The sequence below is a fragment of the Solanum tuberosum genome, unplaced genomic scaffold, assembly GCF_000226075.1.
Source record: "Solanum tuberosum cultivar DM 1-3 516 R44 unplaced genomic scaffold, SolTub_3.0 scf00135, whole genome shotgun sequence".
Classification (NCBI taxonomy): domain Eukaryota; kingdom Viridiplantae; phylum Streptophyta; class Magnoliopsida; order Solanales; family Solanaceae; genus Solanum; species Solanum tuberosum.
The window spans coordinates 1,357,567-1,374,537 of record NW_006239059.1 but is presented as its reverse complement, the minus strand read 5'-3'; the positions used below and the strand labels follow the sequence as shown (position 1 = coordinate 1,374,537).

At 37.5% G+C, this 16,971-nt stretch overlaps 2 protein-coding genes across 2 annotated transcripts; one reads left to right on the top strand and one right to left on the bottom strand.

Moving 5' to 3' along the window:
• The first annotated feature begins 4,083 nt into the window (after window positions 1-4,083).
• LOC107061376 (uncharacterized) lies at window positions 4,084-4,599 on the top strand. The gene has a single exon (XM_015310538.1). It carries the CDS (start codon window positions 4,084-4,086, stop codon window positions 4,597-4,599), a length of 516 nt encoding a protein of 171 aa, XP_015166024.1.
• A 6,696-nt stretch (window positions 4,600-11,295) lies between these two features.
• Window positions 11,296-16,365, bottom strand: LOC102579442 (mechanosensitive ion channel protein 10-like). Its single transcript, XM_006351557.2, has 6 exons — window positions 16,197-16,365; window positions 14,273-15,756; window positions 14,000-14,120; window positions 13,195-13,488; window positions 12,914-13,116; window positions 11,296-11,799 (listed from the first exon to the last, which is right to left on the bottom strand). The coding sequence occupies exons 2-6, from the start codon at window positions 15,727-15,729 to the stop codon at window positions 11,553-11,555; spliced, it is 2,322 nt and encodes a 773-aa protein (XP_006351619.1). The 5' UTR covers window positions 15,730-15,756; window positions 16,197-16,365; the 3' UTR covers window positions 11,296-11,552.
• Between the last annotated feature and the right edge of the window lie 606 nt (window positions 16,366-16,971).

Sequence of the window (16,971 nt, the reverse complement as noted above, 5' to 3'; positions counted from 1 at the left end):
ATATTTTTCCCAAATACACCAGTTCATTCACAATAGTAGTGAATCTAGTAATCATATCTTGAAGTGATTCACCACTCTCCATCTCAAATGCTTCATATTCAGTGGATAGTCTAGCAATTCTAAATTTTCTTACTTGGGGAGTTCCTTCAAGTGCATTAACTAGTGTGTCCCAAATTTGTTTCGTTGTAGTACAACAAAAGATGTGATTGAACTCGTCAGGTCCAAGTCCACATACAAGGATGCACTTAGCTTTAGCATTCTTTGTGAGTATTCTATAATCAGCTTATCCATATCGAGCCTTGGGCTTTGGAATGACTTTCCCTTCATCATAGGAATAAGAAGACCATCTGTAACTCTCATCCATAATTCATTGTCATGGGCTTGTAGAAAATCTTCTCTTCTCGCCTTTCATCATGCGTAGTAATGTCCATTGAATAGTGGTGGTATGTTGATGTGTTGACCTTCACTGTGTCCAAGAGGAGGTGTAGAATTCATAGTGATCTTATCTTGAGTTATTAGACTCTACAAAGATAACATGCTCTGATACCAATTGTTGAAATACTAACCCCCCAGATTTGCCTAAGGAACAAGTATATTCTATATGTTCCTTTGTAGATTACAACAATTATGTTATGTAAAGTAAATAAAGTAATGACACAATATTTTATCGTGGAAAACCCCGGCTCATAAAGGGTAAAAAATCATGACCTACACCTCTATAGGAATTAACTCCACTTCATTAAATTCTGAGCCTCAACAAAAGATTACAAACCTATGTAACCTAAGGAATTATAAACTCTAATTCCTAGACGCTAACAACCAACTAGATCGTCGACTCCACTCAAAGTTATGAATTCAGATTACAACTCTTGCAAGCCTAGGAACTAACTCTAATTCCTAAACTCCAACACAAACCCCCCAAGGTTTATGTTCCCAAGTCATTAAGTCGCACCAACTTGAAAACTCTATTCCTACTCCAATTTGTACTTTACTTGATCTAGAAAGAATAAAAATACAACTCGATAAAAACTCAATACAAGCAAATTTGACTTAAGAACTATAAAGCATAAGCCTATGAACCAGTTCTTCAATTCTTGTTTCCTTGCGTTGGCTGCACTTTGTAATTAGAAATCACTCAAGTATGAACTCCCTCTATTTGATTGTATTATGCTTGTAACTCTCTGTTTAAGTGTGCGCGTTTCATTGGATTATTCTTGCTCTATTTATAGACTGAGTAGACCAAGAATCATTTTTCTATTTCAACTATGTTTCCTTATCCATGTGGAATTTGGAAATTCTTGTAAACTAATTTTATGCACGTTTCCTCTTCCTTGAAGGAGTTCTTTTTATGAAAGTAAACCTTTTTGCACTGGTTTCTTGTCGAAAAAGCAACCCTTCCACCTTTTTATAACTTCTAATTCGCGTGGTTGATGTTCTCCTTATTCCAGTCGGATTCGATCTAAAAGGAACATGTCGGCGCAACCGGTTCCTTTCATATGTTCCTCTATTTGTCAATTATCAAAATCTTTCTTGATCTAACATTCTTCAAAATCTGAAAAAGGTTAATAAACCTCAGACTAAGGTTTTCTTTCTTTCCAAACCTCATTGCACTCTTTGTGGGCAACATTTTACGCAAAACCCACTTATCAATAGCAAAGGACACATCACGAACATACATATCCTCGTAGCTCTTTTGCTAACTCTAGGTAGTCACAAGACATTGTTGAATCCATCTCACTCTAATAATTGAATCTCTCAATAAATCTATACCTCAAGGTTGAATCTCAAATTAACTAAACTATCCAACGGGTGATCTATGATAATAATTCACTACCCCGATGAAACTCTTAATCTAGGTAAGGTAAGTAGGCCTAGCTCAATCACGAATTATTGCAACTTTGGTAAGATATGTCATAATATCATCCCTGGTCACCACACGATCCTAGAAAGTCAAAACTCACACTTGGACTTAGCACATAACTTCTCCTCCCTTGATCTCTGAAGTACGGTCCTTAAGTCCTTAAATGGTGAGCATGATCACACCCTCCACTTAGAACTATTGTTTGTCCTCAAGCGATGAAAAAGACCAATACCCCACTCTCAAATACACAAGAAAACTATCAAAGATATGCAAAATCTACTTCCACAAAACTTACATCCCAAATCATCTAATTAACATACAAGGATCTATGGACGACATTTCATTATACACATGTCGATCATGCGCTGCTTGTACCAGTAACAATCTTTCAGTCAACTTAAATGATTAGCAAATGCAAACATAGTGCCCTCACCACAAATAAGTCCCTCACACATGATTTAAATTAGGAATTTGGGACTGACAGATACACTCACTCTCCAAAAGGACTTCTAACACTGCAATCATACAGACCATAGGCTTGCCTTTGTTTTCGACACTTTAACTATCAAACACCTGGAATAGAATCACTTTCTCTTCGTAGCCTTACCGGGGTCATTATCCTCTCATTTAATTAATTTATTCTCCTAAGCTTACACTTATCTTCAAAGCACTCACATCGTACCATTTTAATATTGCATTACTTATGAGTTGTTGATAACATTTTACACTTATAAAGATGACAATTTCCATAATCAAAATTTTGTGGAAATATGGGAGCCATTTAATATTATAAATATCAGTCAAGAATCTATTAGGCTAAGGTTATTTCTCTTTTCCCTCACAAGAGAAGCAACGACTTGGCTAGAAAAATCGCCTCAAGGGGCCATTACCTCTCGGAATGAGTTGAATAAAGCATTTCTTGACCATTTCTGTTCTGGCAAAAGTGGGATTCAGCATATTTTACGACCTAAAGTAAGGGTCGTAGACTCGTAGTACACTACACTTTACGGCTCATGAAGCCTTCTTCTAAATGGCAGTGAACTACAGAATCAAGACTTTTTACTATCGAGATCTACGATCCGTAGAATGTTCTATATCTCGTACTGTCCATCGTAGTCCTCAGGCTTCTATTTTCAAAACTCTTTGAATATCAACTACGGATGCCTATTTACAACTCGTACAATCTTCTACAGCCCTGTCCTGATCACTCATATTTTTTCAGTCCACTTTTGCAAACCTCAGTACTTTTTCTACGTTCAAGAGTCTATGATTTGTAAATACTTTTACGGTCTGTACTGTTGTCTACTCGCACACTTCAGACCATGTTTCATCATTCTTTAATCTTTCTTCTACAAGACCATCTACGGCTTGTAAACTGGCTCGTAGATGGCCAAAACTGCACTGCCACAACTGATTCCAAACACTTAGCTACCAAAATATGTTTTCCTGTGAAACAACTATCAAATCTACTAAAATGCTCTAAAATACTTTAAAAGATCCTAAATTTTAAGCATTAAAAGTGTCGTAAATCTATGGCACATCAATAAGAAAGAATTGATTTCTATTGTGCACTGTTTACAGATTTGGCGTGTCTAATTTTTGGGTACTCATTTTGTGGTGAGAACTGATAATGTGGAAAATATGTTTTTTAAGACACAAAAGAAGGTTAAGTCCAAAACAAGCACACTAACATGAATTCTCGGCTGAGTATGATTTTGTGTGGGAGAATAAGTTGGGAAAACATGTTGGATTTATAGTATCTAGTGAAGATGATGATGCGATTCAAACAAAGACAAAGTTCTCGTTGTGTACTCAAGATTCATCTCTTGGGCCTAAATTGCTTGGGCCTAAGTCAGTAGGCTTATCCACTAAGAATGGTCCTAGTAATGGCACATCTAGCCCAAGCAGAAATACAACAGATATACAAGAAATTTCAGATTTAGTTACATAGCATTGTATAGGAATATTTACAGTTATATAGTTTGTTATTTATTGTCAGTATAGTATCAAATGATTAGGTGACTGCTATAGGTACTAGTCTGTCCTTTTTCTTTACACGACTTGTATAAATACATATATGCATCAATAAAGAATATTCATTGGAAAATTCTCAAATCAACTCTCATTTCTTCAGTCTTTCTACATGGTATCAGAGCAGTAATTGGATCCTTTCTTCTATTATTTTTTTCATTTCCTTCTCTGCTTCTGCTCTCTTCAATCTAATGGTTACTCCTACTGAATCAGTGGATGTCACCAGCTCTTCCAATGCAGTCACTGCTATTTCTCTGGATAACAGCAGCCTTTATTTTCTTCATCCTTCTGACTCACCAGGCATGAATCTGATAAATTTTGTCTTTGATGGACATGGTTATGGAGGGTGGAGAAGGTCTATCTTAATAGCTTTATCAGCTAAGCACAAACTAGGGTTCATAGATGGTTCTTATGCTCCTCCTACTAGTGATTCTCCTAACTTCCACCTTTGGACCAGATACAATGATATGGTCACTTCTTGGTTGCTGAATTCCCTCTCTAAAGAGATTGTTGGGAGTGTGATTTACTCCAAATCAGCACGACACCTCTGGAATGACCTTGCTGACAGGTTTGGCCAAGCTAATGGAGCTCAGCTCTTTCATCTTCAAAAGGGTTTGGCAGACTCAGTCCAAGGTAATTCTGATATAGCTGGGTATTTCACAAAGATTAAGAAGATTTGGGATGAGCTTGATGCAACCTCCACATAGGAGGTCTGCTGCTGCAACTGTACATGTGGAGGAAAACAGAAGATGGTCAAGTCCACTCAGGATGAAAAGTTGATACAATTTTTAATGGGGCTCAATGATGTGTATGCAGGGATTCGGAGCAACATCCTCATGATGACACCTCTGCCCAATGTCAATCTTGCTAATTCTTTTCTCATTCAAGATGAGAAGCAAAAAGAAAGGTATGTAAGTTCTACTTTCCCAAGGAAATCATCCTCTTTTCTTGCAGCTCATCAACCTTTCCCTGGACAGAGAAGTCAACCAGGTGAACTCAGAGGACGAAAGTCCTCACTCACTTGCTCTCACTGTAAGAAACCAGGACACTCTATTGACAAATGCTACATGATAATAGGCTTCCCAACTGATTTCAAGTTCACAAAGGGGTCTAGATTCCAGGCTGGTGGTAAATGGAGTTCACTAGCTAGTGCAAAGCAGCCAGTAGCAAATATGCCTGCAGAACAGTTTGCAAATTTTGCTCATCTAGTTCAACTTGCATAGGCTAAGAACATGAGGGCTGCTGCGGCTGATATTAAAGCTAATACAGTGGATTGTGCTGGTAACATTTTTCACAATCCTATGGCATATCTGGCTCATGCTAACACCAACTCTTGGATATTAGATTTAAGAGCATCATATCACATGTCTTATGATCCTGTTTACTTTACCACTCTCATCCTATTATCTCCTCATTTACTTATTAGATTGCCTAATTCTTTCAAAGTAAAAGTAACACATATAGGATCTGTTCCTCTTTTTCCAAATCTTTTATTGCAGAATGTCTTGTTTGTTCCCTCATTCAGAGTAAACCTAATCTATGTTTACCACTTTTGCAAACAGTTTTGTTGCAATCTAATATTCTCTGTTGCATCTTGTCTTATGCAGGGCCCTTCAGTGAAGACCCCTCTGGTTCTTGGGAAAGCTAAGGATGGAATCTATCTTCTGGAGCCTTCTATAGAGTGTTCTTTTGTTTCTGCGAGTTCTTTTAACTCTAGTTCTAAGTCTAGTAATTTAACTTCAAGTTGTATTTCAGTTTCTAGTCCTTTATCCATTTCTGTAAATAGTCAATCTGATGTACAAATATGGCACAAGAGATTGGGTCATATGTCTTTTGATTCAATGAAAAACATCAGTTTATCTACCTCTCAGTCTCATTTTGATTGCATTTGTGATATTTGCCCTTTGGCTAGACAAACTAAACTTTCTTTCTCTTCTAGCTACATCAAAACTAAGGGGATTTTTGAACTCATACATGTTGATACTTGGGGACCTTATAAATCACCTACATATAATGGATATAAGTATTTCCTTACTATTGTTGATGATTATAGTAGGGCTACTAAGACCTATCTTCTATCTAGCAAGAGTAATGTTTTTTCCACACTTAAAGACTATTTGGTTCTTGTTGAGAGACAATTTGGAGCCAAGGTAAAGATCATAAGATGTGATAATGCTCTTGAATTGGGTGGTGGGGCTATTTTATCTCAGTATTTTCTTTCCCAGGGTATAGTCCATCAAACTACTTGTGTCCATACTCCTCAACAAAATTGCGTTGTTGAGAGGACACATAGACACCTTTTGGAAACCTCTAGGGCTTTGTTACATCAATCCAAGGTTCCCATCTCCCATTGGGGGGACTATTTGCTAACCGCCATTTTCTTAATTAATAGGTTTCCTTCATCTGTACTTAAGGGGAAAACACCTTATGAACTTATCTTTGGGACCCCTCCTTCCTATTCTTTTCTTAAGACTTTTGGTTGCCTCTGTTTTGTATCCACTTTGTCTCACAATAGACCTAAGTTTGACCCTAGGGCAGTTCCTTGTATCTTTCTTGGTTATCCTCCGGGCAAGAAAGGTTACAAGGTCATGAAACTAGTTTCTAAGAAGAATTTCATATCCAGAGACGTGTCTTTCTATGAGCACATATTTCCCTTTCATACTCAACATTCTGCTACTCCCATATTTCCTTCAAGTTCTTCTATTCATGATCCTACAATGGATTCACATTCTCTTTCCATTCCTCCTCTCTCACCTATGTCATCTACATCTTCTCCTTCTCATGAGAGTGTTGACATGTTGTCTACTCCTTCTCATGTTACCTCTAACTCACCTCATAATGTTGTGTATTCCTCCCCTGATCATCTCATTACCTCCCCTCCTCCAGTTGCTGCACCAAGAAAATTAGAGAGGGTTCACACGAAGCCTGGCTATTTAGACAACTATGTTTGCAATTCTCTCTATTTCGCTGACATTTCTTCCTCTTGTTTTAATGCTTCTGTTACTACTCCTGTTTTTCCATTCGCTGCTTTGTCTATTTCTAATCAACAGGTACTTAACTCTATCTCCACCATCATTGAGCCTAGAAGTTTCTCTCAAGCAATTTTGCATCTTGGTTGGCAGAAAGCCATGGAATCAGAGTTTGAGGCTCTCGAAGCCAATCAAACTTGGGATGTTGTCCTTTACCGCCTGATCAGAGAGCTTTGCCTTGTAAATAGATTTATAAGGTAAAGCACAAAGCAGATGGTTCTGTTGAGAGGTTGAAAGCAAGGTTAGTGGTGAGAGGTGATATCCAACGAGAGGGCATAGATTTCAATGAAACCTATTCACCTGTTGTCAAGATGACGACTATCCGTTGTTTACTTGCGGTGGCTGTCAAGAGGAATTGGCTCATTTCTCAACTAGATATCAATAATGCCTTCTTGCATGGGAATTTACAAGAAGATGTCTATATGAAATTTCCTCCCGGGATGGATCCCCCTTCTCCTAATTTTGTTTGTAAGCTTAGAAAGTCACTCTATGGATTGAGGCAGGCCTCAAGACAATGGTATGCTTGGCTTGGGGCAGCATTGCAGTTCAAAGGGTTTGTGTCTTCTCTTAATGATTATTCCCTTTTCTACAAACATTCAGGATCTTTTATTTCCCTGGTTGCTATATATGTTGATGACATTATTCTCACTGGAAATGATCCTGAGGAACTCAACCTACTCAAAGATTTTTTACACAAGGAATTTCAGATTAAAGACTTGGGAGATTAACATTACTTCCTCGGATTGGAAGTTGTGTGTGAGGCTCATGGTTTGATTGTGAATAAAGGAAATTCACCCTTGAACTTCTTGTTGATTACAATTGTGAGCAGTTGCCTGAAGTTTCTTCTCCAATTGATCCTTCTCAGAAGTTTTCTGCTGACATTGGAGACGTCCTCGCAGATCCTTTCTCTTATCAGAGACTAATAGGCAAGCTCAACTTGCGCATGTCTCCTGGCCAAGGACTGTTCATGAGCAGTGATCCTTCTTTTTCCATTCTTGCTTTTTGTGACGCAGATTGGGCGTCGTGTGTCGATTCTAAGAGGTCTGTAAGTGGATACTACATCAGTTTAGGAGGCTTTCCTATCTCCTGGAAATCCAAAAAGCAGGTCTCCATTTCACTCTCATCGGCAGAAGCTGAGTATCGATCAATGCGTCGGATTGTCGCTGAACTTACCTGGTTAGATCGCCTTCTTCATGATTTGTCAGCTTCCGCCCACTTTACCAATTCCAGTACACTCTGATAGCCAAGCCACATTACATATTGCTCGCAATCCCGTGTTCCATGAATGGACAATGCATGTCGAACTCGACTGCCACTTTGTCCGTCAGCAATTTATCTCTGAACTGAGCTCTCTCAAATTTGTACCTTCTTCTGCTCAGCTTGCAGACATTTTCACTAAGCCCTTGTCTGGGCCATCTCATTGTTCGATTCTCTGCAAGTTAGGTGTCTCTCCCCTCTAACTTGAAGGGGGGTGTTGGATTTACAGTATCTAGTGAAGATGATGATGTGATTCAAACAAAGACAAAGTTCTCATTGTGTACTCAAGATTCATCTCTTGGGCCTAAATTGTTTGGGCCTAAGTCAGTAGGCTTATGCACTAAGAATGGTCCTAGTAATGGCATATCTAGCCCAAGCAGAAATACAGCAGATATACATGAAATTTCAGATTTAGTTACATAGCATTGTATAGGAATATTTACAGTTGTATAGTTTGTTATTTATTGTCAGTATAGTATCAAATGATTAGGTGACAGCTGAAGGTACTAGTCTGCCCTTTTTCTTTACACGACTTGTATAAATACATATATGCATTAATAAAGAATATTCATTGGAAAATTTCCAAATCAACTCCCATTTCTTCAGTCTTTCTACAAAACACAATCAAGTCGCGGATGCATTGAGTAGAAAAGCGGTATTTGCTGCATTTATATTCAATTTATAAGCTTTAAACTGATTTCCTTGATCAAATCAGGTTGTGCACATTAAAAGACTCGTTATATGTCAAGTGCAAGAAGGGACATTGAGGCGGTACTAGATTGAGGACGATCTGCTCCATTTTAAAGGGGATAATCGTGGTATCAAAGGGTGGTGGATGATGTAAAAACTTAATGAAAGAGGCACATGACGCTACTTGGACTGGTCATTCAGTTTTTGAGAGGATGCTAGCTTTATTGTCGCGTGTTTATTTCTAGCCTAAGATGGAAAACGATATAGAGTCATACGTGAAGAGTAGTTATATCTACCAAGAAGACAAGACAAAGTGTAAGAAAGAGACAGGTTTGTTGCAGCATCTGCCTATTCTAGAACGGCCAGAAAGGTTGAAGATACACCCAACCTTCCATGTAAGTTTCTTGAAGCCTTATTTTGCAGATGATGATGATCTGGACAGGAATGAATTGAAGAGGGCTCCTCCTTCCGTACCAATTACTTTGTTTGAGGCAAAAATTGAGGAGATACTTGATCACTCGGTCGTGGGCAGAAGTAAGACACACTAAGATAGAATTCTTAGTTCATTCGATGGGCAACGCTGTAGCAGATGTAGTTCGGCAGAATAGTATAAACTTGTGGCAGTTTGATGACCAGATCAAGGACTACCTCAAAACAGTCTTGATGAGGGAATCGAGTTCAATTGGTGGGGGTAGTTTGTTAGACACTCGGTCTAAGTAAGCAACATCAACAAGGGCATGGAAAGGACTTCCACATTGTCCTTGGCATGTGCGTAACGAAACAATGTAGTTTTGGCGACTAAGTGTTAGTTGGGTGACATGAGACAAGGATGCTAGAGTGTTGGTTAACAAGACTTGGGCACAGTGGAAAGGACAGGCGCATGACACCTGATGGGAATGCGTGCAAAAACAGTGGACACCGGCAAGGCAAGGCAGACGGTTGGCTTGACAATGGCAAGGCAGTAAAATGACCTGACGAGGGCAAGAAAGGTTGTTCAGTGTGGGCATGAAGCTGGCACAAACAGGGAAATAAAACTAAGTGTTGAAGAAGGCTGAAATGTTCCCAGTGTTGGGGACGGAAATTTGGCTTAGGCAAATGAAGACCATGTGTGTACTCTGTGGCACATGGGTTGTTTTATTTTGAAATTTGAATGTTGTATTGATCTTAGAACTATTAAGTTGTACTTAGTTAATTTCATATAAGAATTTTGTTAAGCCATGTGCAGGGTACATGAGCAGTTGTAACTGCCTATGTGTAGAGCTTTAAAACTGGGCATAAATTCGACTAAGGCATGAGAGAGTGTTTTGTGCCTTAGTAACTTTGTGAAGCCTAGTCCTTTGTGTACCTTTGATATTAATAAAGGTTGGGACTTGTTCCTCTACATTTCTGTGTTGTTGCTACACTTACGATGCCTAAGACTTGGACGAATTTGTGAGTGTGTGTGTGAGGCTGAGTTTGTGAGTGTGCTGACTGCCTAGCAGTGGTGACGAAGAAAAAAAATCACCCCTGTATCCACTCACCTGTCGTTCAACCAGTAGGTATATCATATTTCTTGATCTCTCACCTATTTCATGGAAGAGCAAGAAACAAATAACAGTGTCGCATTCTTCTGCTGAAGTAGAATATCGTTCCATGGCAACAATTGCTTGTGAGATCATCTCGTTACGCCAATTCCTTTCACTTATATGTCCCTCATTCAGATCCAGTTTCTTTATATTGCGATAGTCAAGTCGCACCTCATATTACCAATAATCAAGTTTATCATGAACGGACTAAGCATATTGAGTGGACTGTCATTATGTTCAAGACTGTATTCAACAGGGGTTTGTTGGTTTGTCATCATATTTCAACACAACAACTTGCTGATGTTTTTATTAAGCTTTAGATACACACCAGTTTCAAATATTGATTGTCAAGTTAGGCATTCGAGCCCTCCATGCTCCAACTTAAGGAGATGTAATAGTGTACTTGGTAGTAAGTTATAGATACACATTAATTTGAATTTTTAATTATGAAGATTTGGTGTACAGTTTGTATTCTATATTAGGACTCCTCTAGGATAGAGTTTGTGTTCTCATAAAGAGTAAACTACCGGAAAACATTTTCAAAAGGAAGAAGTAGCAGCAATCTGGGGTGCAATGATCTGTTTAGAGGAACAACACTACACAGGAATGTTGTACAGATCAAGAGGGAAGTAAAATATACATAGAATTGAGCTGTTTAAAACTTCAAAGAAGGCACATAGAAGTATAGTTTTTTTTTTGCATATATTAATTAGGATACATTACTGTCACTCACTGATTAGTACTAGTTGTTGTCATACAAATTCACCACAAAGGCTCAGTTTTCTCTTTTTTGCCTTTTTGCCTGTCATCCATCACAGAGATGCTCATTACTAGTTTGAATTATGAAAAAGAGATTGAAAGCTAATATAGAAAAGGAGAAAGAATAAGTGCTCTTCTGACTCCTCTGCCCACCAACACTCGAAGAACACAAGAGTTGGTAAAAACATCAGAAACCAAATTTGTGAAAACTGACAAGGATAAATCCCTTGCAACATAATTTCATCAAAAAATATTAGCAGATAAAACTTCTATGTTACAAATATCAGTCTTCAGCATTGCAGAGCCAGGTGGAAGCTACACTATTAATCAAAACATTTTCTTCATTGAAGATAAAGTCATCTAGTGTCCTCTCTGTTCGACAAGATGAACTTCCTGAGGAAGAAGATCATATTTTATATTCAGGTCATCAAACATTTTCTTCATTTCTAGGATCAGTTCAGTTCTCCGTCTGTTCTTTTCGCCATAGTTCTGAAAGTTCATCGTATGATTGAAAAAGACTGCCATTTTTATTTTGTTCATATTTTCAATCTCCTTCACCACAACACTATGATTTGGATGCCAATACTGGGGAGTTTTCTCTAAGTACCTGATACATCAATAACAAGAAAGGTAAAAAATCAAAAACTTGACTGAAAAATGAATGTCATTACAAGGTATAAGGCAACAACATACCCAGGGGTGGGGTGGGTACGCAGACCTTACCTCAATTCAGGTAACGCATTTCAAAGCAAGTATGAAAATGTAATACAGAAATGACAAGGAAAACTAGACAATGTCGACTACCTAATAACCTTCTACCCTAATCCTCGACCTTCATATCCTCCAATCTAAGGTCATGTCCCCAGTATATTGCAAGTATAACATGTGTTGTCTAATCACCTCTCCTCAATAGTTTTTCGGCCTACCTCTACCTTTCCTTAGACCCCCATGGCCAAACTCTCACATCTTCTCACTGGGGCATATGTGCATCTCTTCTTCACATGCCTAAACTATCTTAGCTTCACTTCCCTCATTTTGTCCACTACGGAGGTCATTCTCACCTTGTCTCGAATATCTTCATTTCTAATCCTATCTCTCCAAGTATGTCCACACATCCATCTCAACAATCACAAGGTATAGGGCAAAAAAATTTCTTTTCTTTTTATGAATAGGAGTATAGGGCAATACTTTTACTAACTTTTTTTGAATAGGAGTATAGGGCAATACTTATACACGTAAGATATCCTTATCTAACATCAAGTTGAGGATTTGCATTGTCTTTGAGCAGGTTACAGTTTTGCCATGGGAGAAATACTAGTCAACATCTCGTGTCCAAACTGTAATATGTTTCCTCAAAACTTTAAACCTTAAACTAACTACCCTTGATATATAAAGCCTAAGCTCAAATTCTAAAATAATGGTAGTTGTTGGAGAATAAAGCCTAGGCTGAATCTTAAATTCATGGTTTTCAGTACTCAGCTTTGTGGAAAGGCCCCTAGTATTAAACCGCTTTTCAACAGTTTGAGAAATCCAGGATTTAAGATGAATTTTCAACATTGAATGTTCAGATTCTAGCTTGACTAGCTTTAATTTTTGGATGCACTTACAAACTGCTGTAGAAGTCAATATCTTTAATGATGAATGTTGTGTTTTCTCCTAATAACTTTCAAATGCAAATTTACTGCAGATACTGGAAAAAGATGACAAGAACTTTCTATTACCTCTTTATTTTCTCTTTTAAAGCTCCTATCTTTTCCACAGGTGTTCTGTAATCAATGGAAAACTCGAAGTTATCACCCATATCAGGACTTCTGTAGAAATTGCTGATTGGCTTGACCGCCAAAACTGAATTTGGGTAGAATATCTTTTCGTTATCAAACCTCAAGAATACTGTGGATAAGATATTCATTTCTTCAACAGTCATCTGACAATTTGCAAGATAAAAGTGTGAATTAACAAAGAAAATGCAAAACAACAAGAAGATGCAATTAGCAGACATTACCTGAACACCATCAATGACGCATCGATCGCCAACATCAAAAGGATGCATCACAAATACAAATATGATAGCTTCAAATATAGTCTTGCAAGTATTCCCAAAAATAAAAGCAGCTACCACGAGTTGTGACGACAGAAAGACAAGCACTTTAGTAGTCGCTATACCCACCATGAGGAGCCATATGATGATTATTATGACAATCAGAATGCATGTCACAAGCTTGTTCAATTGCTTTACAGCAGTTTTTGTATCATTCAAAGCATGCGATAGAGCTCTGCGTCCTTGATAAACCTTAACCTGCAAGACATTGATATGCCAAAAAGTACAAGTGATTGGTATGCCAAAAATGATAAATACTCATTCCATGACCATCTCATAAATCCAACGAATGACCTAGCAAAGTCAATAGGAAGGACTCATACATTTGACATCTAATCTACACCAGCAGATGGCTTCTATTCACTTAGATGGCTGCTTTCCTGTTTCCTGAGGTGCTTGCAGGAAAGCAGTTATATTATGTGGTTCATGTGCATGATGCGATTACATAAACAGGAGAGCTCTAATTGTGCTTCACTAATCACCAGAAAAATGTCAAGAATTATTATTATTTTTTATTTTCTAGATCCCAACATTCTGTATCATTTTGGTCATTAAACACCAGATGAAATGGATCTAGTTTAAATCATGCCAAAAGTTATTGCAAACTCAAACATTATGAGCATGGTGTACCCTTAATCCGACTGATTTAAATTCTTTTACATCAATTTACCAAGCATAATCCAAAAAAATGATTAAGTTCTGAGCATACCACCCATTCCGTCAATGCTTTCTTATCAATCTGTCCAGTTTCTGCCACATCTATCATGGGGAGCACAATATCGACCTCTTCTTTAATCAAGAATCTCTTAAGGTCATACTCATCAATGTACCTACACACACGGAAAAAAATAAATAAAGTGAGGTTATGATTTATGTGAATCAAGAGAGATGACACTAAATAAAAGAATGTCATAGGATATTTACTTAGGATGTGACAAACTAAAACATCATAGTGATGTTTCAAATGCAAGTGTTTTCTTACTTGGAACCAGGCGGTGCGACATTCCTGAAAATGTGATAGGCAGCAGCAATTGCTTCCTCCTCATTGTTGATCTCCTTATCTGCTTGCTCACATCCTATATCATAATCATTTTCACATAACGAGCCAGAGATAGTGGAAAGTCCTGAGTTAGATATTACATCAACTAACATTTTCATGGTCCATGCAGAGACCTTTTCTCGCTTCATCTCATGAAGCTTATTAATATCAATCACCGCCTTTTCCTTCTTTTCCTTCCCATCTTTTCCCTTCATTGTTTTTCGGAAACTGAATTGACTGGCAACACTGTTTGATCTCCCCAGCATCTGAGCAGACTCCATAACTGGAAGTCCTGATAGGGTCAGTAGAATATACTGATGAAAGATTGATTCTTGAATCCTATCAAAGAATGTATTTACATGGAAGGAGGCAGCCAAAATCTTTAGCAGCAAAGTCTTCAAGAGCCACAAGAATGATCCGATAAGTAAAGCTGCTATAGTCCATGTAATAAAATTAGTAACCTTCTCAGTGGAATGTGACCGTTCCTCATTTGAGAAAAGCAGAACCCATGTGAGAAGAACCAAGCCAAACCAAATGCAAACTTGAACACTTTTCTTTAGACCAAAGACAAAATATAACACCTTCTTCCTCAATAAAAAGTTCAACTCTATCAACAAGGCAACAAAATGTATAAACCACTTAGTAACCAACATGCCACTAAAGGTCACCATAACAAGGACAATCCACTTCCAGATCTTCAAATCCCAAAGTTTCCAGTGTTCAAATTTCTTAACCAATAAACTAGCAAGCAAACATCCTAAAAGACAAAGAAACACCAGCCATTCAATCAGAACTTTTGTCTTAACTTTGTTATACTTCAACTTATTCCTTGAGCTCACTTTCTTATATATCTCCTCATCTTCATCGACTCCTCCAAAACCACCAGGTGATGCCATTAACGGTGTTCTTGGGGTTACTGATATAGATACTGTTCTTGTAGTCTCTTTAAATGTATCACTAGAACCCATTTTAGCAGTAGGCGAAGCACGGTTAGATACATTCCTATAAGGGGAATTTGCACTTGGCTCAGGTTGTTCATCAAACATGTTGGCATCAATAGGTAGAGATTGCTCACCAAATCTTGACTTGGGTTTCGAAAATACAGAGCTGGCAAGCGATTTTCGCCGAGTGAGAGTTTCATTAGTTGGGATTTTGGGTGGTTTGTTGGAGCTTGGGCTTGGAGGATACCTTGCAATGTCAGGTGAGGAATCACTGACTTGCACAGTCTTTGGAATCTGGGAAACTAAAGGGGGATCAACTGTTGATCTTGATGGTCGAACAGGACTCTTAGAATCCCTTTCATCCTCAGAGATCAAGACAACCACATCACTGGGGGGTTTCTTGTTCTCTGCCATGCCAATCTCCCCACTAAATTTTACAGCTTTACCATTTGAATCCATTCCAAAGCCAAGTTAAACATCAAACACCTGAAGAATGAGAAAGAAGAAAGGGTCACACAATGCAATAACAGAGTAATATAACTGTAGAGAAACCACAAATTCAATGTTTTCACCCAACTTTTGACAAAAGAGGCAAACACAGACTGGTTAAACGAAGATTCAGCAAAAAAAAAAAAAAAAAAGACATGTTATTATCTACTTTATATTGTTCTAAAGGAGGGGGACAAGTTCTTTCTCCAAAGATGCAATCTTTATGGGATAATCAAACAGAAACAGTGAGTAAAAAAAGAATATGTTTTGAATCAAGAAAAAGAATAAAAGAAGCAGCAAGTTGGTACAAAAGAAGAAAAAAAAACAAGAAAAGGGAACAACAGAGACTGTAATAGAACCATTGTAAGTGAATATAGTAGTATCCTAATTAGACAAAGATTTTACATAAACAATGGAAGAAGGAAGAAACAACTTACAAGTTCAAGGGAGGCCAGGGTTTCAACTTTCAAAAAAAGGTGCCAGAGAAGAAAGAGTGGAAAAGTGAGGGGGAGGCAGGCACATATTTTAATGGAAAGCTTTGCTAGAGCTTTGGAGAGGGTCCGTTCACAGCACAAAATAGTATTTGAACTAGCCACGTGAGTCGAATCACAATTAATAAAATGTACTTGTACCTCGATCCATTTTAGTTCTTTCATACGACTATATTTTTAAAGAATAATACAGTAATAATTTTACTATATCATTTATTATATAAATATCTCGCTAATTTAATTATTAATTTAGCACGTTCGTAAATCATAAATTGTATCGATACAATTATACATAAAATCGGTTTAAATGGACGAGCAATGATGTGAAAAAGGCTGAAGGCCATCTGTTCAACTGGTCATCATCATTAGATATAAAGTATAAAGAGAGAAGATAATTTAAATCATCATAAAGAGAATAGTCCAACAAACAAACAAAAACTCCAACAAATACCCCGCAACTTTTTTTAGATTTACAGATCAACTACATTTTGGACAACCAATCAAAAAAGCTTTCCTTTAAAAATACTTTTTTGGACATGGACTTCTTTTTGCTTTTTTCACGATATTTTTTCAAAAATCGTTTTGATTATTTGTATCATATTATGTTAATTTTTTAGAAGTATAAAAAATACTCAGAATTTGATTCAAATGATATAAGTTATTTCCTATGTCTCAAGAACACAAGTAAAGTTTTCAAAAGTCAATTAAAATATTAATATAT

What these genes read in the sequence shown, in the direction of transcription:
- LOC102579442 (XM_006351557.2), bottom strand. Translation starts at nt 15,729, where the DNA reads ATGGATTCAAATGGTAAAGCTGTAAAATTTAGTGGGGAGATTGGCATG. An exon ending in AAGCATTGACGGAATGGGTG is followed by an intron (nt 13,489 to 13,999) that starts GTATGCTCAGAA and finishes AATGTCTTGCAG; the next exon opens with GTTAAGGTTTATCAAGGACG. An exon ending in TTAAAAGAGAAAATAAAGAG is followed by an intron (nt 11,800 to 12,913) that starts GTAATAGAAAGT and finishes TTGATGTATCAG; the next exon opens with GTACTTAGAGAAAACTCCCC.
- LOC107061376 (XM_015310538.1), top strand. Translation starts at nt 4,084, where the DNA reads ATGGTTACTCCTACTGAATCAGTGGATGTCACCAGCTCTTCCAATGCA.